We start from the raw sequence: 21,672 nt of genomic DNA, 5'->3' as shown, positions 1-21,672 counted from the left end.
CTCCTGCCATCTTTTTTTTTTTTTTTTTAACCCCTCCTGCCATCTAAAAAGAATTTTGGCTTTTGTCCTATAGCTTTTATTATCTGCCCTCCAAGGAGAATCCGAGTTTGCTGCCAGATTCTTGGACGTTTGTGATATAGAATTGAGAGACTGGAGCCAGAAAGACAGAACCAATGAAGTAGGAGAAAGGGGGAAAGAAAAAAATAATAGTCCTATGAAGGGAGGACTTTGGGGGTAAGAATGGGTGAGAGGTTAATATAGAGAATACTGGGATAGATTACAAATAACACCTCCTGTGTTGTGCTCTGAGTAACCCAAGTAAAGGATATTATTTATTTCTACCTGTTTCTCGTGTCTTTTTCTTCCCCAAGATAGGAACATAGAGTCCCGGATTAGATGTTATTTCTAATCCTTAAAACACCCTGCCAATGGAAGCATTATTGTCTTTAATTTCAAGGTGAAGAAAGAACCTTGAAGTAAGTATGTAATTTTCTCAGGGCTCCACAACTAAAGAATTTGAATCCAGTTTTGGTGGGACCCCAGCCTGCTGTCTTTCCATGATGCCTCACTACACCCCCATAACCATCTGTTGAACTGAACTGAATCAAAAGGCTTTCCTTGTGAGGGACTTCTATTTATTCTTATATCATAGATAAATGGGAAAGGTTTATTTTTAAAAAATATTTTATTTATTTGTTTGATGGAGAGAGAGAGAGCAGACACAAACGGGGGAGTGGCAGGCAGAGAGAGAGGAAGAGGAAGGCTCTAGGCTGAGCAGAGACTGGCCTGGGGCTCAATTCCAGGATGCTGGGATCATGACCTCAAGGCAGCCACCTAACAGACTGAGCCACTCAGGTGCCCCATGGGAAGGACTTATTTCTGATACTTGATTCAGGAGAGAAAAGCTTAACTCCTAGCCTGGAAAGCAGACCTGCTTGCTGTACTAAGCTTGCCTGTGGGCTGGGTAGTTCATTCTGAAGTCCAATCTCTCTGCCCCTAGGAAATGGCATTGTTTACAACAAAGGTTCAGCTGGAACTGTTGCTAAAATTGCTCGGTGGCCATTCAAGTTTCTGGAAATCAGTTTTCTGATCAGGTAGCATACCTGATGCAAAAGAGTGAGGAATAAAACGTTTCTTCAAACTGCCAACCAAGTTACCTTAGACCTTTCAGTAGCCAGGTAGCAAACTAAATTGTACACACTTAATTTGGTGAATTATCATTTTTAATGGCTTGAGGTAATGTTCACATCCTCTGTTGCCATAGAAACTGTTATAAAATTTCATATAAATACCTCAGAAACAGGACTACCTACTCCCATGAAAATGGATAGTAGGTACAATGGACCTCCAAGGAAATAAATGGCTGCTTGACAGAAAATAATACAACCCATTAAAAGAAGTCTCTTTATGATCCAGGTCCTTCCTAATGGATAAGCTAAGTATATGAACAGGTAGGGAGGAAAGAGGGTCTGAATGTATCATGAGGGGCTTTTGGAATAGTTTGCAAATACCACTTCCCAAAGTTGAATAAACTTTGTCTTATTGAGGGAGCATTCCACTGAGGTGTTAACAGCGGTGTGATTTCATCTATATTCAGAGAGTACATGCCACAGAGCCATTATGGACCAGACAGGAGTTGTATAAAAATGATTTGACAAAAAGAAATAGCCAGTCTGTTATGCCAAAATCCAGAGTGCTCTTCTTCAAGGTGAATCATATTCCGTTCCAAAATGTCAAGTAGATTTAGTCATTTTAATCTTTTTATTAGATTAAAACTTGATACCTTTTAAAAAAAGCTGAAGGAAATGACTGGAATATAAGCTCCACCACTGATAAATTGTGTTATTTTGTCAAGTTGCTTGGCTTCTCTCAGCCTCAGTTTCTCTATTTCTAAATTGAAAGGGTGCTTATTTTTATAACAGGATAAAATAAAATAACCCATGAAAAGCACTTAATGCTGTCTTAAGCAGTGAAGTGATATTAGAAATTGTTACTTATCAAAAGAGATAATAAATGTAATAACTTGTACTTAGTGTGTTCAAGTCATCAACATTGTTGTATATTGTTATGTTTTCCATTGTCTTCTTCCCTTGAACACAGAGACAATATCTGATCTTAAATAATTAAAAAGAGTGTGCCAAGGGATAAGAAAACAGATCTTAAGGCAGAATTGACTCAATTTCTGACTGCTCGGGTATTGGTGAATCCAGAAGTTTCCAAGTGCCATGGGCATCTTTTTTGCAGTGTTTCCTCCTGATGCTTGAAAAGAAAGTCTGTTTTCATAAGACCTTGGTCTGATTTCCAGTGGGAAAAAAGCTGAAGAAATTTGGCTTCATTTCCAAGTATCTTTGCACTTTCCCCAATTGCATAGAACCTCCGAGCTTCCCCAGATTACCTCGTTTCAATGACATCGAATCTTTCAAAGGGAATGTAATAATTCCGCAGAGAACTTAGCATTTCTGACAGCCTACCTCCCACTGTCCTCAGTGCTTCATAAATTATGCTGCCTCTGAATGTGAGCTGGGCAGCACCATTTTCCTGGCCCCTCGTGATTCATGGTTTCTCTTAACTATGTCAGTGCCTCGTCAGCAAAGCTGTTCCTTTTGGACAGAGTGTGATGTGATCTGCTTCTTGGAGGGCAGCTTACTAATTATATAATGATTTTTTTTCTTTTTTTTTACATTTTCAAGGTAACTAATAACTATTAACTTTAGGAATTACTTCAAAATTCAGAAAACATTACCATTTAATTAACAATCTGCTCTCTGCAATACACTGTGACCTAAGAAGCCACTCTAATGGTGATATGCTATTATCATTAAAATTAACTAACAAACCAGAAGAATAGTGCTGTTCAGGTCAGATATAGAGAGACCATAATTAAAAGAAAGTGAAACTAAAAACAAGTATCAGACCAAAGATCAACACAGCGTGGACGGCCACTGTGCCAGCTTCCCTGTTTTGCACTGCCAAAGCAGCTCCCCCCGACCTGTGTCTGCATGAGTCCTCAGGAATTCCAGACCTAGGCCCTCCTTGAGAACAAGGCTGAGCCAAGGTGGTGGGTGGTTAAACAATGGAGGCTCAAAGGGAGTAGGATGAAAAGTTCCTGAAAAGGACTTGCTTTTAGAGCACCTTCTATTATCTTTACATGTAAGAATAAAAACCCATCGTTATACATGTATCTTATCTTTTCCTAGACTCTAGGACTTCCCAGAAGTCTTTCCAGTGACACAGGATCTTCCTAATGTAGAAAACTTCTGTTCAGCGAGATGCAATGTAGGCTATCATGTGGAGGCCTTTCCAGCATTTTCCTTGCCCCTGTCTGTTCAGAGAATATTCTGTCATTGCCAGGATGTTCTTTGGTTCAGGGAATGCAGACCTGGAAGAAAGGGGGTTGGAGAAGAAGAAAAAATTCTATGGCTAGGAAAATTGTTTTACATTATTTAGAAAAGATAATTCTAGAAAAGCTATAAGATGAAGCCAATAGGAAAGCAAAAGATTAGACAAGATAGTTTTCTATGTATGTATGGACAGCACAATCCTGAGAGAGGCAATATTTAAATTATTTGAGGATTTTCTTTGTTACTGGCATGTGTTTCTTGGATGACATGACAACCTGAGATTGGACTGGACCTCCTGAATTTTAGCCTCAGTAGAATTATTTTGGGGATGATTAATATGGATAAAGTTCTGCTACTACCCACTTCTCCTGCTGCTAGAAACCACCTGTCTTCTGCAGCTTATATACCCAGGGGCCTCAGAGTCATTGTTGGTACAGGACTCCTTGCATAACTCTGATCTCCTGCTCTTGCAAAGTTTCCTCTGCGTTGTCCACCAGCTCCATCCTGTGTCTCTCTCCTTACAGGTATTTAGCTTATAGGGAATGAAGGTGTGGGGTTAGTGCTACCTTAAAAGAGTTTATTTATTTATTTATTTTTTAAAGATTTTTTTTATTTATTTGACAGAGAGAGATCACAAGTAGGCAGAGAGGCAGGCAGAGAGAGAGAGGAGGAAGCAGGCTCCCCACCGAGCAGAGAGCCTGATGCGGGACTCGATCCCAGAACCCTGAGATCATGACCTGAGCCGAAGGCAGCGGCTTAACCCACTGAGCCACCCAGGCGCCCCTTAAAAGAGTTTAGAGGGGCGCCTGGGTGGCTCAGTGGTTTAAGCCTCTGCCTTCAGCTCAGGTCATGATCTCAGGGTCCTGGGATCAAGCCCCACGTCGGGCTCTCTGCTCGGCGGGGAGCCTGCTTCCCCCTTCTCTCTCTCTGCCTGCCTCTCTGCCTACTTGTGATCTCTCTCTATCAAATAAATAAATTAAAAAAAAAAGAGTTTAGAAATAGGCTCAGATCAGAGGGCTAAAAGCCACGAAGAGTTAAGAATGGGTTTGTTTGCCTTTTTGGTGGTGGGGGGGGAGTCTGAATTGATTATCTATCATTTATACATTGTTTCTTTGGGAAAAATGTGTTCTGGATTTCCAAACAATGAATGGATATAAAGATTTTTAAAAGACAACCTAATGTAGGTCTAGGGCCACCTTTCAGAATTCCTCTTGGTTTATACTGGTGTTGGTCTGATTTGATTTTTATTTCTAAAAAACACACTCACTATTTAATTTTTAAAATATGCATAAGTAGGTATTATAAGATTATTGACATATGCACCAAGATGCTAATCAGCAAAATAAGGTTATTGAATATGCACCAAGATGCTAATAATAATTATCTTTGGGTGGCCCTATTATAACTGATACTTTCTTCTCTATATCTTTATTTTTTCCACAATGAAAAAACAATAAGGATTTTTTTCATTTTTTAATTAAATAAGATTGGAAAATAAAATTTATAACAACATCCAAAAACATTGTAAACATTTAGAGATAATTTAATAAAAGAAGTATAAGATTTCTATACTGCTGAAAAAATTGGGGGGGAAAGGCCTAAGTAAATAGAAATAAACATGTTCAGGGATTGGTACATTCAATATTGTCAAGATGTTACTTCTCCCCACAATAGATTGAGTTCAATTCAAAATCCCAAAGGGCTTTTTTGTAGAAATTGGCATGCTAATTCTAAAATATATATGGGTGATATGCCTGGGTACCTCAGTCAATTAAGCATTTGACTTTTGGTTTCAATGCAGGTCATGATCACAGGGATAACCCATAAGGGCTTGAGCCCTGCATCAGGCTCCATGCTCCATGTGGAATTGCTTGAGATTCTCTCTCTTCCTCTTCCCCTCCCCACCCCCAACACTCTCTTTACCTCTCTCTCTAAAATAAATAAATAGAACCTTTAAAATATATATGGGGGTGCCTGGGTGGCTCATTCAGTTAAGTGTCTTGACTCTTGATTTTGACTCAGGTCATGAGATTGAGCCGCACATTGGGCTCCATGCTGGGCATGGAACCTGTGTAAGATTCTCTCTCTCTCCCTCTGTTCCTCCCCTGCCCACTCATGTGTACTCTCTCTCTTTCTTCAATTAATTAATTAACTGTTTAATTAATTAATTGAAAAATATATGGGAAACAAAAGGACCTAAAATAGCCAACCCAACTTTGGAAGGGGTAGGGGAGAGAGAAAGAACAAATCTGGAAGACTTAATCAACTGGGTTTTTATTTCAAGACTTACTTTAAAGCTATAATAATTGAAATGGACTGATATTGAGTAAAGTTTAGATAAACCAGCAGAACGCAAGAGAGAAGTTCAGAAGTAGACTAACAATTACAGGGTAAAATGATTTTCAACAAGGAGCAAAAGAAATTCAGTGGGGTTAGAGGGATGGTTCTGCTAGTGAAAATTGGATACCTATATATGCCAAAGGATGAAACTGGACCTCTGTCTCACATCATATACAAAAAATTAATTCAAGATGCATCATAGGGGGCACCTGGGTGGCTCACTGAGTTAAAGTCTCTGCCTTCGGCTCAAGTCTTGATCCCAGGGTCCTGGCAGGGAGCCTGCTTCCCTTCCTCTCTCTGCATCTGACTTTCTGCCTGCCTGTGATCTCTGTCTGTCAAATAAATAAAAATCTTTAAAAAAAAAAAAAAAGATGTATCATAAGCTTAAATATATAAGGGAAAATCTTTGCAGTGATGGGTAGGCAGAGATTTCTTAGACTGCCCAGAGAAAGCACTCATCATAAAAGGGAAATATCAATAAATTGGAATTTAACAAATTAAAAAAAAAAAACTCTGCTTATCAAAAAACACTGTTAAAACAAATAGTTTACAGAGTGGGGGAAAAAAATTTCACAACACATGTATGTGGCTGAAGACTTACCTCCAGAACACATCAAGCATATCTACAACATAATAATAAAAAGACAACACACTTAAAGAATGGGCAAAAGACTTGGACATGTCACAAAGGAAGACTTATAAGTAGCCAATAAGTATTAAAATGTGCTCAACATCGGGACGCCTGGGTGGCTCGGTCTGTTAAGCGTCTGCCTTCAGCTTGGGTCATGATCTCAGGGTTGTGGGATCAAGCCCCAAGCCCTGGTTCCAGGTCCTCGCTCCTTGCTCAGCGAGGAGCCTTCTCCCTCTGCCCCCTGCTTGTGCTCTCTCTCACTCTCTCTCTCTCTCTGATAAATAAATGAATTTAAAAATCTTTAAAAAAATAAATAAAATAAAATATGCTCAAGATCATTAATTATCAAACGCCAAGTCAAATCAGTGATATAGCACAACGTAGTCACTAAAACGAGCTAAGATTTAAAAGATTGACAATGTCCAGGATTGGCAAGGATGTGGAGTAGCAGGAATTCTCACTGCTGCTGGTGAGAGTAGAGAACAGTACAGTTACTCTGAAAAGTTGTACGGTATTTCTTTTTTTTTTTTCTTTTTAATTTAATTATTTTTTTAGTGTTCCAAGATTCATTGTTTATGCACCACACCCAGTGTTCCATGCAATTCATGGCCTCCATAATACCGACCACCAGGCTCACCCAACACCCCCCAACCCCCTCCCCTCCAAAAACCCTCTGTTTCTCAGAGTTCACAGTCTCTCATGTGTTGTCTCCCCCTCTGATTTCCCCCAATTCACTTCTCCTCCTCTTCTCCCAATGTCCTCCATGTTATTCCTTATGTTCCACAAGTAAGTGAAATACATGTCTATGCTGTGTACACCACTTCTACTCCCGAGTGTTTATCCAAGAGAAATTTTAAAAAATATGTTCACAAAAGACTTACATTCATAGCAGCTTCATTCCTTAAAGCCAAAACAGTGGAAACAACTCAGAGGGGAGACTCTTCCTGGTCAGGCCCCCCACTACCTGTCTGTTGTCATGTCATCTTACATGAATCACCTTGCCCTTACCACCCTTCCATTTATACTCTCAGAATACACCAGTCTCTGTCATGTGTATGCCTCTGAACAGCACCATTCCATCTGCCCAGAATTTCCCCTCCCTCTTTCTTGTTCTCCAAGTCCATCCCCTCCAGAATCAGCCTGAGTTTTCTGTGTTGTGTTTCCTCCCTCCTCTTGGCAGTCTTAAGCTAGCTTTCCCTTAGGATCACGGAACGATAGTGCCGCGTTATAATCTGTTATGTGTATGTTCATCTTCTCCACTAGCTCATAAGCTTCTATCTTCTTGCGTCCCTAGCACCTAGCTTACATCTTGCACACGGTAGCTACTAAAAGAAAATTGGTTAAATACATGTCAGAATCTAACTGATTCTGTATCTGAGGCTGAGATATGTTCTACTAATTTTCTTTTATTTCCAAATGCAAATAAGTTTCCTGATAATGTTGCCAATTGAGTACTTTCCTCGGCATGACCCCCTTATTCCTTAAAGAGTGCCTGTGGGAGAGTTGAATAAATACTACTGTCATATTAATCAATGGACGGTGCCAATTATCACAAGTTCTCATTGTATTTTACCAGTTGTTCTTAGCCCTTTCAATTCTTTAATGATTTACATGCTAGTGTAGTGGAAGATTCTTAAGTAGATGTGTTTCTGAAAAGTGTGCTTTTTGCTTTTTTTTTTTTTTAAAGCTTTTATTTATTTATTTGACAGACAGAGAGGCAGGTAGAGAGAGAGGGGGGGGAAGCAGGCTCCCTGCTGAGCAGAAAGCCCCATGTGAGGCTCGATCCCGGGACCCTGGGATCATGACCTGAGCCGAAGGCAGAGGCTTTAACCCACTGAGCCACCCAGGCACCCCTGCTTTTTGCTTTTTATAGTGACCTGAGCATGTGGGCTCTGAGTGGTTTATACCCTGTCATTGTCCAAGGAGATATCATCTTTTAAGAGTGGAAACTTTTCAAAAAGAGGTGGTTTCTTTGTTGTGGGGGCTGTCCTTTGCATTGTACGATGTTAAGCAGCAACTCCAGTTTCTGCCCTTCAGAAGTCAGAAATACTCTCAAATTGTGACGGCCAAAAATGTCTTTAGGCATTGCCAAATATCCAGAGACATATACTACCACCAGGTAAGAACTTCTGCTCTATAGGTTAAGAGAAGTTCCCTGGAATCTGATCTTTGTTCACATTCATGCTCTGTCACTCAGGGATCCAGGTTAGGCTATTACCTTTCTCTATTCAGTTTCTTAATCTGTAAAATGTGAATTGAATGGAAAATTATGAAAGAATTCTAGTAGACCAAAGATTACTGTGTATTTTCAGTTGAAAACAAGGCATGTATGTCTAGTCTATCCTTCTAGAATCTTTAATTCTATCATCTTTACTTTTCATTGTCTTTGAGCTACTTTATAATTCTGTAGTTTACAGAAAATTGATAAAATCGTAATTCTTTTTCTGTTTGTTTTTTAAGGAGAGAGAGAGTGGGGTGGGAGGGACAGAGGAAGGCAGAGAGAGGATCTAAAGCAGGCTCCTCACTCAGCGCAGAGTCCAACCTGGGGGGTTGATCTCATGACCGTGACTGAGATCATGACTTGAGCTCAAGTCAAGTGTTGTATGTTTAACTGCCTCTGCCACCCAGACACCCTGATAAAAATGTAATTCCTGAGGACAAAAGACCAACTTCTGTCTGGTAGAATGAAATCAATTATTTGCCTGTGAATACTAGTATATTTTTCCTCTTTTTGCATCTTTTTAAAAAAATTATTTATTTTAGTGAGAGAAAGAGTGCTTTCTCTCTTGAGGGAGGGAAAAGCAGAGGGGGTGGGTGAGGGAAAGGGAGAGACAGAATCTCAAACAGACTCCCCCCTGATCATGGAGCCCAATATAGGGCTCAACTTCACAATCCTGAGATCATGAATTGAGCCGAAACCTAGAGTTGGACATTTAACCCATGAGCCACCCAAGCGCCCCATTTTTGCATCTATTTTGAAATTCATTTCAATATACCTTATTTGCCCACATGTAAGTGGTTTTGTGAATTTTCCTTTGAATCCATTGAAACATCTTAATGGTTCCCTTATTAATTAACAAATGAAATGAAATCTTTGACATCTGTTTAAAAAAAAAAAATGGTTGCTTCTACAATGATCCACTCATTCTTTCAGGGATGAAAGCATGATACTTGCCTAAAGACCTCCAGAGCAGAGATTTTTAATATGCAGGCTGCTTCAGCCAAACCACTCTTCTGATTCATTACATCTCTTATAATTATACATTAATGAAATAAATTATATTAAGTTATTTATATAAGATAAATAAAGGAATAAAATAAGGGTTTTGGAACAGTGATAGTGTCTACAATGCTACTTTGATTCTCTGGATTCCTTGTTTTCACTGTAGAAAGTTACTAGTTCAAATGGCAATCTGTGCTAGAGTACCTAACACCATTGGTAACAAGAAGTAGAAAAGGATCCCTGATACCCAACAGGGACACAACTGCCTCATCATTTGCAAAACCAAAATGCACTTCATATCTTAATTGAAAGAGATTGTATTTCCTATAGAAGTCATTATTTATAAAAACAGTTTAATTGTTAACATGCCAGACTGTTATTGCCAACCTGCTTATTGAAATTAAGTCTTCCAACATGAGCCTGTAGCTCAAAAGGCTTCAGAAGTGTGGAAAATTTACTGGAACTCCAAAAGCACTGTCTTAAGATCTATGAGAAATTAACTTTGGTTATTTCTAGCTCTCTGCCCCTAATTTGTTTGTGACCTTGGGGAAGCTCTTGGATCTTCCTGGATCTCCCTTTCTTCATCCACAAGGTATTTGAACTAGAAACCCTTAGCTTATTGTCAGGTTCAAGATTCTATGATAGTGTGATTCTTTAGGAGTGTTCTCAAGAACCACGTAGAATCAGCATTTTTCAGAGAAACACAGGTACAGAATATCTGAGTGGATGTTCTCTAACTTTCCATTCCTCTTGGTTTATGACTCTCCACTGTGTTTGGTCCCTACTATCCGTCTTTGGTCCAGTAACAGGGCTGCCATTTGGAAACTGATACCCAGCAACACCCTTAAAAGTCACCTTACCCTTTGCCTCTTGCTCCACATGGGTGAGAAACCATCTTCATGAAATATTTCCTCATTGCTATGGACAAAGAGATTTTTGTTGTTGGGGTTCTGCATTATTTTCAAGTCCAGTGATTCCTCCTCTATTGTTTCCATTTCCTCTGATTCCTGGTCCACCAGCTGCTTCTCTTTCATGGCTGCATGTTTCTTCATTTAGTGTTGAGGGCTAGGTCAGCAGCTGCAGGAGAACTTGATTAGTGCCTTGCCTCTGTGCAGACACATTTCCCTGACAGCATCGATCCTGGGCAGTTTCGCTTTGCAGGCAGCTCCACAGAGGAGGAGCTTGTGGTGCAAAGGAGGTGGACTGTTGTCTAATCAAGGTGAGTTTGGGGCAGGCTACTAATTCATGCCTCTTTGCTCAGCTGTTAATTTTGCTTAAAAAGGAACTGCTTGCAAATTTTTATTTTAAAATCCACTGCCTGCCTGAGACCTTGTGATGTCAAGATTCAAAGATAATTTTTTATTGCTAAGTTATTAGTCCTTTGAAAGAAGGAAAATTTGATGTTTAATATTTAAACAGTTTCTATTTTGCTGAATTCTTTGATATCTGAATGTTAACTGTGTAACCATTTAAGGTCCATTTCTAGAGTCTTTCCCAGACATTTAAAAAGCACTACAGGAATTTATTTGTAATGCTCTTGCGTGAAAAATTGCCATCTATTTCTTACCATCGTGGTTCATTGCCAACAGATATGTCCATTAGGAGTGAAATAAAGAAATGTTTTATATTTTGATGCATTTCCATTTATCTATTATAATAGGCTTTGGGGGTTTTTTTGAGAACAGGAGTAAATTCTTCTCATCTTTAAAATTTTATCACTTTTTTAATTTTGGAAAAATTAATCAAATTTAGCATAGGGAAATTGCAACATCTTTGGACCAAGAGGATGACTCCAAGCATTTTCTTTCTTTTTTTTTCTGGATTTCTGGTTTGAGGTTCAGGAGTCATTAAAAAACTAGCACAAGTGTGCCTGGATGTAGATGTGATTAAAGATTCATTTCTCCATGCTTTTTAAAGACATGTCTCCACCAGGAAATGCCCAAACTTGGAAACCTTACTAAATAGGTAAACAGGAACACCTGGGTGGCTCAGTGGGTTAAACCTTGCCTTCAGCTCAGGGTCCAGGGATCAAGCCCTGCATCGGGCTCTCTGTTTGGCAGGGAGCCTGCTATCCCTTCCCATCCCCCACCCCCCCGCCCCTGCCTGCCTCTCTGCTATTTGTGATATCTGTCTGTCAAATAAATAAATAAATAATATTTTTAAAAATATAGGTAAACATATCAATCACGTTTGCACCTCCCAGGTGACACCTGTGGACACCCGACATAGGGATACCCAATGGCAGTGACGAATCAGATCTTCTCTCATAATTAAAGAGTCTTAAAAGTGTCCTCAAATGACAGTCTGGTAATCATGAAAACTTGGGATCTCTAGTGGCCATTTTCAACCATGAGCATGTTGATGCATAGGCAGAGAGTATTAGAGAATGGAGATGTACAGAGAGAAGCAAAAATGGTAAATTATGAAGTGACAGGGGAGACAGAGGAAAGTACTTTCGTTCTAGGTTTATTTCTTAATCCATCCAGGGACTGTACGTTAATTTTTTTTTTCCTAGGATGGCCAGATGATGGCCCATTTTAACCTCACAATAAACTTCCCTTGAGTGGCTTTCTCTTCCTGGCAACAAATAGAGCTTTGGCTAAAACATTAATACCACAATTGAAAAGGTCATTACCAAGAGCACTGTAGATTTTATTGTATGAAAACCAAAAGTTTCCAACTGTCCTTTGTAGCTACCAACATGAAACTCTTTCCAGATTATGCTTTTCCAATTGTAAAATGCTGCCTGGACCACAGAAGATTCAAGAACAGTCCTAATTCAAAGCATGGATTTACCAACTAAGTTTGAAAATACATTTCAAATATCATGAGATGTTACGCTTCAAATGAAGTCTCTCCTACTGTCCTTCTTATATGAATTTTCAGATTCTAAAGAAGACAGCACAGGGTAGTGGAAATAACATAAATTCTAAAGTTAGACCCACATGGACGTTCCAGCTCCTTTAGAGCTGCATGAATTTGGTCAAGTTATTTAACGTCTCTGAGCCTCAATTTCTTCATCTATACATTGAAAATAATATTTCTCCTTCAGTTTGTTGTAGGGAATAAATGAAATAAGTTATAGAAAGAGCTTGACACATTTCAGATACTCAGCAAATGTTCATCTCCTTCCCTTCACTCACCATGTAAGTCGTGGTTTTTTTTGTTTTTTGTTTCACATAATACTATTCCAAATTAATAAGCAGAGTATGGAAACTAGAAGGGGAGGGGGGAAAAAAAGCCCCTTTTGACTTGTTGACCTAGTCAGCCAGCAAGTTTCTCATATTTGTGTAAAAAAAAAGTGAAATACATATGTATTAAAATCAGATTTTAGGGGGCGCCTGGGTGGCTCAGTGGGTTAGGCCGCTGCCTTCGGCTCAGGTCATGATCTCGGGGTCCCGGGATCGAGTCCCGTATTGGGCTCTCTGCTCGGTGGGGAGCCTGCTTCCTCCTCTCTCTCTCTCTCTGCCTGCCTCTCTGCCTACTTGTGATTTCTGTCTGTCAAATAAATAAATAAATAAATAAATCTTAAAAAAAAATCAGATTTTAGGGCGCTTGGGTGGCTCAGTGGGTAAAGCCATTGCCTTCGGCTCAGGTCATGATCTCAGGGTCCTGGAATCGAGTCCCACATCGCACTCTCTGCTCAGCAGGGAGCCTGCTTCCTCCTCTCTCTCTGCCTGCCTCTCTGTCTACTTGTGATCTCTGTCTGTCAAATAAACAAATAAAATCTTTAAAAATAAATAAAATCAGATTTTAGGCAAAAGGGACTGAAATTGAAGAGAACCACAGAGACCCCTTTGAATTCAGATATGCATGTTTTGGTCAACAAGTTACTTTCTCAGTGCAATACAGCTGATGCTAATACATGTCTAAAGTGGTGTGTGCTTGTGTCTACATGTACTAAGAGGGCACAGCCAACAGAGTGACTTTTTTTCCATCACATAAATTCAAGACTGACTTGTTAAGCATATCTGCTTATTTGCATGAAGAAAGCTAGAACGCTTCCCATACTGGGCACACTACTTCATTATTTAGTAATAAAATCTACTAAGCTTCATACGTTATTATTTAGCTTACAAGGGGAATATTTTTGACAAGAAAGCCCTGTGAGAAATATAATACATGATATCACAGGAAATGATTTCTGGAGGATGACAATGAGTTTAACCAAATCATTTCAGACATCTCCAGCCCTGTCAGTCCATGAAACACTATAGAAAAACATGTGCATTCATTAAAATGCCTGATTTCCTGTGTGATAGCCAGACTTCAGAAGGTATGACCTGTTTGTTGCCTAAGATTCAGACTGCCTGTTTTCAATGGCAGGACACAAAAAGAAAAGAGAGCAAGAGGATCATACTAGCTACATACACAAATAATTATTCTTCAAGCACCCTGATGGAAAGCATGGAAGAATCATGAAATACTTTTCCAAAGGGGACGCTCTCCACATTCTCTCCATCCATCTATGTCTAGTCCTGACGCCAGAACCAAATAATCGTAAAGTGGATATAAAATACAGAGACATACTTATATTCTAAAAGAAGAACTCCATTAAAAATAAGCCAAAGAATAAGAAAAATTTCCTTTTATTTGTATTATTTTTCTTAAACACTATTCATTACATGCTAATCCAACATTGTAAGGAAAGGTGTCAACAATGACAAATCAAGTTTAAGCAGGTTATTTACATTGGGAAATTTGATAGCATACCAAAATTAATAAAGCAAAATCCACTGGTCCATAGTTTTATACCAGCCTCTGCCTATTTAAGGTCAATTCAGAAAAGTTTTCAAGCAGCTACTCTAAACCTAACTCCCTTTTCCATTTTCCTATTTGATTAGTGTTTAACTAGATAAGTTCATGATATAAGCATTATGACTGTCTAAAAAAGCACTCCCCACTCTATCCCCCAAAAAACCCTCACTAATTTAGGTTAAAAACAAAGTAATGGCAGCAAAAGTGTCTTTAAGTTTTGCAATAATCCTTCCAGTACTTTTGCATCCCAAAAGGCTCCAGATGTGACCAGCCACTGCAAAATGGTTAAGTTGTTTATCAGCATTCTACACTGGGAACTGGCACCTGTAATTTTATTCTTATTTTGCATCAGCATTATTAAAATACCTAAAAAATGACCAAGTGAAGGTTTTGTGTAATCCCAGGTACACCTTCAGGGTGAAATGCCCTGTGGGCTGTCTGTCGTCCTGAAGGTGCTGGCTGCAGCAGGCAGCTTCTTTCTCTCTTGCCTGCATAGCTTCTGTGAGCCTCCTTCTAGAGGGAGTTTATGCTGGTCTGGGGAGCTGCGAAATAATGGTAAAATGTTATTCTGGCAGCCTTTAAAGAATTGGTTGTTGATCACTTTTGATAATGCAAATAATCAAAATCCTTTGCTTGTTTTCATTCATTTTTTTTCTTTCTTTGCCCTTTTTTGTTGTTTATAGTCATCTGTAGCTAGGAAGAGGCCCCTTATCCACCTCAGACTAGGGTGAAAGTTTAAGAAATAAACATACTTGAATCATCTGATGACAATTAACCACTTTGTTAAACCTTAGATCCCCATTTCATCTTTACCTCCTCTCTTTAACCCTGGGGCTGTCACATCCTGCCTAGTTTTCCTAGCTGCTTGCTTCAGCCTGCTCCCATCTTGCTAGTGGTGTAGAAACATGATAAGCAACCTTTTGCTTGCTGGCACTTTAACAATGCAGATTCTTGGAACTTCACTTTTGCTTGACCGAAGGTTTCTAACCCTATATGGCAACTGACTATAATTTGGTACTGGTGTAAATTCAACAGGGGCTAGAAGTTTGCTTTTTTTTTTTTTTTTTAAGTTTCTTTTCTTTGTTCCTGTAAAATGATTTCCCATTCAGATGCTTGAAAACAGGTCATTTTTTAGAAGTCTTCTTCTGCATAGTCTTTGAATACATGTTAAAGGGAGATGAGTAGGGAAACTGAGGAACAGAAGGTTTAAGTGGTTTGCCTCAGATTGCACAGTGAATTATCACCAAGTTGAAGCTGGGACTCAGTGTTCCTGAGAGTTGATGGTCAGCATAGTACATTTGATTACATTGCTTTAGGAATTAGGTTATATTACCGTAAAAAGTCTCTTTCTGGTTTAACTTGAGCTTTGACTAGTTCTGTTTCAACTTCTTATTGATGGTGATTAAACATGTATTGATACTTTTAAATAATCCCCAAACCAAGGACAGTTTAAGTAAGGTCATACAGAAACTTTTAATTGTTGCTGTATTGCATAAGCATCCTGAAGCTTTGAATGCTAAGAGTACCCAGCAAAACCTAGTGTAATCTCTATTTTCCTGAGTTAGATATTAAATTATCATTTAGGTCAGAGATGGTCAAAATGTTTACATTCATCTGAATTACTGACCACAAAAAAGACCTTCCACTCTGCAGTTCACTGGAGATCAATGTTAGGAGGGTCTATTATCAAATATGCAAGCTTGTGAAATGTGTTAGGGGTATGGGAAGACAAAAAGAAGTGGAGTGGTTTTATCCCTGCTCGGATGTACATGGGACCTCATCATGCATGATCAGCCAGATGGGAATGTTCATGGTGCCCAAATGAGGACCATGTCAGGATCTATTAACGCTTCATAACTCACAGGGTCCATCATTAAGCATGCCTCTCCTCAACAGAGTTTGGGGGGTTTGAACCCTATCCTCTGCATGTTGCTTTATTTTAAAAGGCTATTATTGGGGCACCTGGGAGGCTCAGTGGATTAAAGCCTCTGCCTTCTGCTCAGGTCATGACCCCAGGGTCTTGGGATTGAGTCCTGTATTGGGCTCTCTGTTCAGCAGGGAGCCGGCTTCCTCCTCTCTCTCTCTCTCTCTCTCTTGCTACCTGTCTCTCTGCCTACTTGTGATCGCTATCTGTCAAATAAATAAATAAAATCTTTAAATAAATAAATAAAAGGCTATTATTCAATATATGAGAAAATATCGATCATCAGAGGTCTCAAAAATAAGTTTTTAAATGGATAATAGAATATTTTCTAATATTATTTTATTTTTTAAGATTTTATTTATTTATTTATTTATTTATTTGACAGAGAGAAACACATTGAGAGAGGGAACACAAGCAGAGGGAATGGGAGAGGGAAAAGCAGGCTTACCGCTGAGCAGGTACCCTGATGCTGGAGTTCGATCCCACGACCCAGGAATCATGACCTGAGCTGAAGGCAAATGCCTAATGACTGAGCCACCCAGGCGCCCCTTATAATATTATTTTAAAGAAACAAGGTGAGACTCTTATTTGGCTCAAGCCAAAAGATCCTTCTGGTTTGGGGGTAGATGAAAAGACCCTTACCTTCTTCATCAGAAGTGTTTAGTATAGGAGAGTCCCTTGGGAGCAAAAGGAAGTCTAGAGAGAACCAGGATCTCCCCCCGAATCATCAGAAGCCCTTGGAGGAGTTCTAGAACCACCTGTCTCTAATTAGTCTCTTCTACTGTATTCCCTCAACACTTACACACTCATAATTATATTTATGATTGTAATTGTATTATATTACAGTTCAGATCCCCTTACAATAAATACTGTCATAATGAAAACCTCACTATTATAAAAAGATTTCCCAGCCTTAGCCTGTAACTTACTTATTTCAAGCATATTCGATACAATAAAATTCTAGTGAAATAAAATAATTTGGATATCCCTTCAATGCTGCAGTAATGGACTTTGACCTTGTAACTATTAACTCTTGTGTGATGGTATTTAAGCTCTTCCACTGGATGTGATATTCTTAACAAAATAGTCCATAACACAAAGTTTTATACACAGTAGATGGGTAATATCCACTAAAACAAGTGAATGATTTGTAATAGAATTGAATGTGAAATAGAATCTAATTTCCCAGTGTATAGCAATGGCACCACTAGAATTGTTGAGATGCAAGTACATGGCCTTTATTCTTCATCACTATTTTTATCACTGTTTGAAGGAATTAAGTGTGGTGTAGCCTGTTATCTTCTAGGCTCTTTTGTTGCCTGATGCGTTCTTCAAAAAGTAACCAACTTAATATCAACCAGTAACAGAGGGCTGTTTGTGGCAACATGATACCTACCACAGTGGCATTAACTGGTCTGTACTTGTCTGGCCTAGGATATTTCTGTTTCCCCATACCTGTAACAATACCAACAGTACCATTGATATAAATCCTTCATTACTGTGAAAAACAATTCTACATGGATACCATTGGTCCATAGTATTATATTTATATGTAAAACATGGCCCATATTTGTCTACTCTTCCAAAAATTCACATATTAAGAGTAACTCAATGGCTCAGTCAGTAGAGGATGCAACTCTTGATGTAGGGGTTAAATTCAAGCCCCATGTTGGGTATACAGATTACCTAAAAAAAAAAAAAATCCACATTTTAAAAAGACAGTGCCATAGTGCCTACACTAAAAATAAAATATTTGAAGTTGAAACAATAAATGAGGAAAATAAAACAAATTCATTTTTCATCAAATATGAGTGGGATCACTGAAACCAGGAAGCAATATGAATATTAACACTTCTACCTCCACTTGATAAGAAAAGACAATATTAGAAGATAAAAGAAATGGGGGGGCCTTGGGGTTTCCCTATGGGAAGATGATTCTCTGGGTATATGCTATATATACTCAGGAAGAAAGTAATTCAGTATATGAGAAGAAAAGAAGCATGTAGGCTCTGTATATTTCACAATGATTTCTTTCATGGTTGGAAATGGAGAAGACATCTACATAAAAAGGAATAGGCTTGTAATTTCTATCAATGAACTCACTCTAATATACAAACTAAAGTGGTCTGAGAGCAAATCACTGCAATCAGAAATCTGGATTTTTTTGTACCAGCAACTTATGTAAGGGTAAATAGATATCAAGCAAAAATGTTATTTTCCATCAAGTCTAGTGTCAACATTTGCACAACCTTGAGGATAATAACCACTGAGTTATGTGTCTTTATTTTTTTTTTTTAAAGATTTTATTTATTTATTTGAGAGAGAAAGAGCACTAGCAGGGGAGGAACAGAGGAAGAGGGAGAAGCAGACGAGCCTGAACAATGAGCCTGACTCGGGGCTCGATTCTAGGACCCTGGGATCATGACCTGAGCCAAAGGCAGCCGCTTAGTCCACTGAGCCACCCAGGTGCCTCATGTTTTTAAATCATTAATTAACGTTATGGCATGTGAATTATGTCTACAAGGAAAAGGAAGTCCCTGCGTCTTTTACATCTAGGTCTCACACTGTGTGTATGCAGGAAAAGTCGTCAGTTCCACACATTGCAGGGAAGGAGGCCTGACTGGTTCTGAGAGAAGCTGTGTATTCTACAAATCTACCCATTGATAAACCAGCAAACCAGGGGATAAACTTGTCATTTTTCTGAGTTCAAGTGTGTGTTATACTCGACCCTTGGCACTAGACCTAAACACCAAACCATTTCCTGAAATATAAAGGCAAATACAACTTTTGGGTCTGTGGCACAGGTTCAAGCCAGGAGTCAGACCTGTGAACAGAAGAGTGAACCAGGGATTTCAGGATTCTAGCAAACAACATATACCTTAAAAAAAAAAAAAAAATCACCTGGTTCTGTACATGAAACAGAGCCAAGTGGACATTTGATTCTGATAGACACATCTTATAGATGTCAGTTGGAGCCAGTGAATCCTACCCCTAGTCATCACCATGAGAATCACCGCAACAAACAATAATACATAACCTCTAGAGACAGATTTTGTTCAAATCCCAGCTCTTCTCCTTAGTAAGTATGTGACATTAGGCAAGTTATGTAACCTTTCTGAACCTCTCTTTCCTTGTTAGTAAAACAGGGCTGCTGGTACTGCTAGAATGTAGTTCATAGGACTTTTTTGAGTATTAAGTGGCAAAATACAAAAATCGTACTGGGCAAAAAGTAGTGTTCAACATTACTATTATTATTATTTTTAACCGTTCTTTGTTCACAGATTAAAATTTGACATCATTTCTTCAGAATTATTTTTTTCTACATGCCCAAATGTCTCTTATTAGACTCAGTTTTTTTTATTATATTGCTCTCATTAGAGGATAGAAGCTACGTTCTCTTAAAACAGATAAATTAATAATCATACAAGCTTCATCCTTCAGTATTTTTGTAGCATTTTGGGATTTTATAGATCATTCAGGAAATAACACCGAAATAGATTAAGCCTTCTAACAATACTTTTATAGTTGATAATTTTCCTCAAAACTGAAATTTTTATAACAATTTATCCAAGGAAGTTATCATCTGGGCTCTAAAATTCCTTCAGATTCCTATTATTGATGAGAAAGAAAGCCATCAGGAACTTCAGCTAAATAATAAATGGGACTGTGGCTTTGGAAGATGCTTGAGTAATACTGTCTTTAAAGTTCTCAGGAATTAGAGGATGTACTTTGGAATAAAACCAGTACATTTTGGAGGTGGGGCATTTGCATTGCAGACATGGCCCCCTAACTACCCAGACCAGCTGCTCCAGAAGGCCTTCCTGAGCTCCTCAGCCACGGGAGTTCCCCAGTGCCTCACAGCTCTTTAATGGCACTTCATACGTAATCCAAATATAGCAGTTATCACATGGATACCTTGGCTTGGTTGGGCTTGTATTTCATCCAGTGAGATTTTTTTTTCCAAAGAACTGAAATCTAAATACATTTCCTTGTCTGCTCAAAATCTCTCCTACTAACTTCAGGCAAAGAATATGAAAAACAAAAACAAAACAAAACAAAAAACCAACCCCAAATTCTTTGATGTATCATCACAGGCCATTTATGAGGAACCATGCTTCCTTTTCCACTTCCTTCTTTTTCCACTCTTCCCTTCCTCAGCCTTTGTGGGTGCAACCACAGTGAACTGCCGCAGCCTGGGCCAGACTGTGGTCCCTCTTCCCTTTGGGTCTTAGACCTGTTGTTTTGTTACTGGAGCACTGCCTCCACCATCCACCTTCTCTAAACACTGTTCATCTGGCTGGTTGCTCTTAATGTCACTTTTTGTGGAAAGCCCTTCTCCCTCAAGATGGGGTGGGGTGACTCTTGAAAGTGTTCTCATAACTACCATATCTCCCAATATCACACATAACACTCTGAGTTAAAATCTATGTTTTCTTTTCTTTCTTCCCTGTTGGATATTAAGTTCATTGAGGACAGGTACTGAGTTTTGCTTACTGTTATGGTCCCAGCTCCTAGCCCATTGCCTGGCAGATAAAAGACCCTTAGTAATTATCTGTTGAAAAGATGAATCCGAATCTACATGCTTAAATTCAACAAACACGATATTAACCTTTCAAATAATAAAATGGACAAACATTCTCTTCTTGCCAGCTGGTGAGAATTCCTTTGTAGGAAGAGGCTTGCTTTGCAATAAACACTCATAAGCCAGCTTTGGGGTAGGAGCAAGGTTCCTGCTGGGGTCCTGGTTTTGTGCAAATGAAGAAGAATCTACTTGAGGGAGAGGAGGTGGGCAGGTGTGAGGCCAAAGGCTCTGAAGAAGAGGTCAAAGGAAAGATTTCATGTTTGGTCTGCTTATAAAGGAACTTTGGGGAAAAATGCATAATGGGGGCTTTATGAAGTTGTTTCCTATGTGGTATGTGATAAAAACACTTTCTTCCATCCATCCTATTATTCTTTGGTAGGTCTACTTTGATGATGCTTATGTGTATAAAGTTTTGTGATTTAGGAAGCTTAAAGAGGACAAGGAGGAATCAATGTATGGTTGAAAGTTATACATTTTTAAAAGTGTACATCTTCCTAAGTCTTTCTGTTGACTTCCAAGTAAGTTAGGCTCCTAAGAGCCTGTAATGAGAGGATAACGCCAAATCATCTTTAGGTCATATGGATCCATCCTCCTTCCTGAAGAAACAGGATTCAGCAAGGAGCAGTTGGGTCACATGATTTCACCTTGAGGAGATCTATCTCCTATCATACAGCCTATCATACAACCATACTTAACTCAGGATTTCTTTGAAGAGTTGTTTTGTGCTAAGCATTTGCATGTGGCTAGGCAAATTTGGAGAAAGTGGAGAAATTTGGTGAAATGGCCCTGTTGTATAAAGGGTTTATGAGAGTGTATCATATGCAAGGAACAGGGTAAAATCTAGCTTGATCTCACTTCCAAAAACTAGTAAAT

General features: G+C 38.9%; 1 protein-coding gene across 1 annotated transcript in view; it reads right to left on the bottom strand.

Moving 5' to 3' along the window:
- SSBP2 (single stranded DNA binding protein 2) overlaps window positions 1-7,212 on the bottom strand; it is a 330,924-nt gene extending 323,712 nt beyond the window's left edge. Inside the window, exon 1 of the mRNA XM_044266152.1 lies at window positions 7,194-7,212. Within this exon, the coding sequence (XP_044122087.1) occupies window positions 7,194-7,195 (2 nt within the window). The 5' untranslated portion in view covers window positions 7,196-7,212. The remainder of the gene's footprint in view (window positions 1-7,193) is intronic.
- Between the last annotated feature and the right edge of the window lie 14,460 nt (window positions 7,213-21,672).

Source organism: Neovison vison, chromosome 1, assembly GCF_020171115.1.
Source record: "Neovison vison isolate M4711 chromosome 1, ASM_NN_V1, whole genome shotgun sequence".
Classification (NCBI taxonomy): domain Eukaryota; kingdom Metazoa; phylum Chordata; class Mammalia; order Carnivora; family Mustelidae; genus Neogale; species Neogale vison.
Note: the sequence above shows the minus strand (reverse complement) of the source record. Positions and strands in the feature narration are given on the sequence as shown.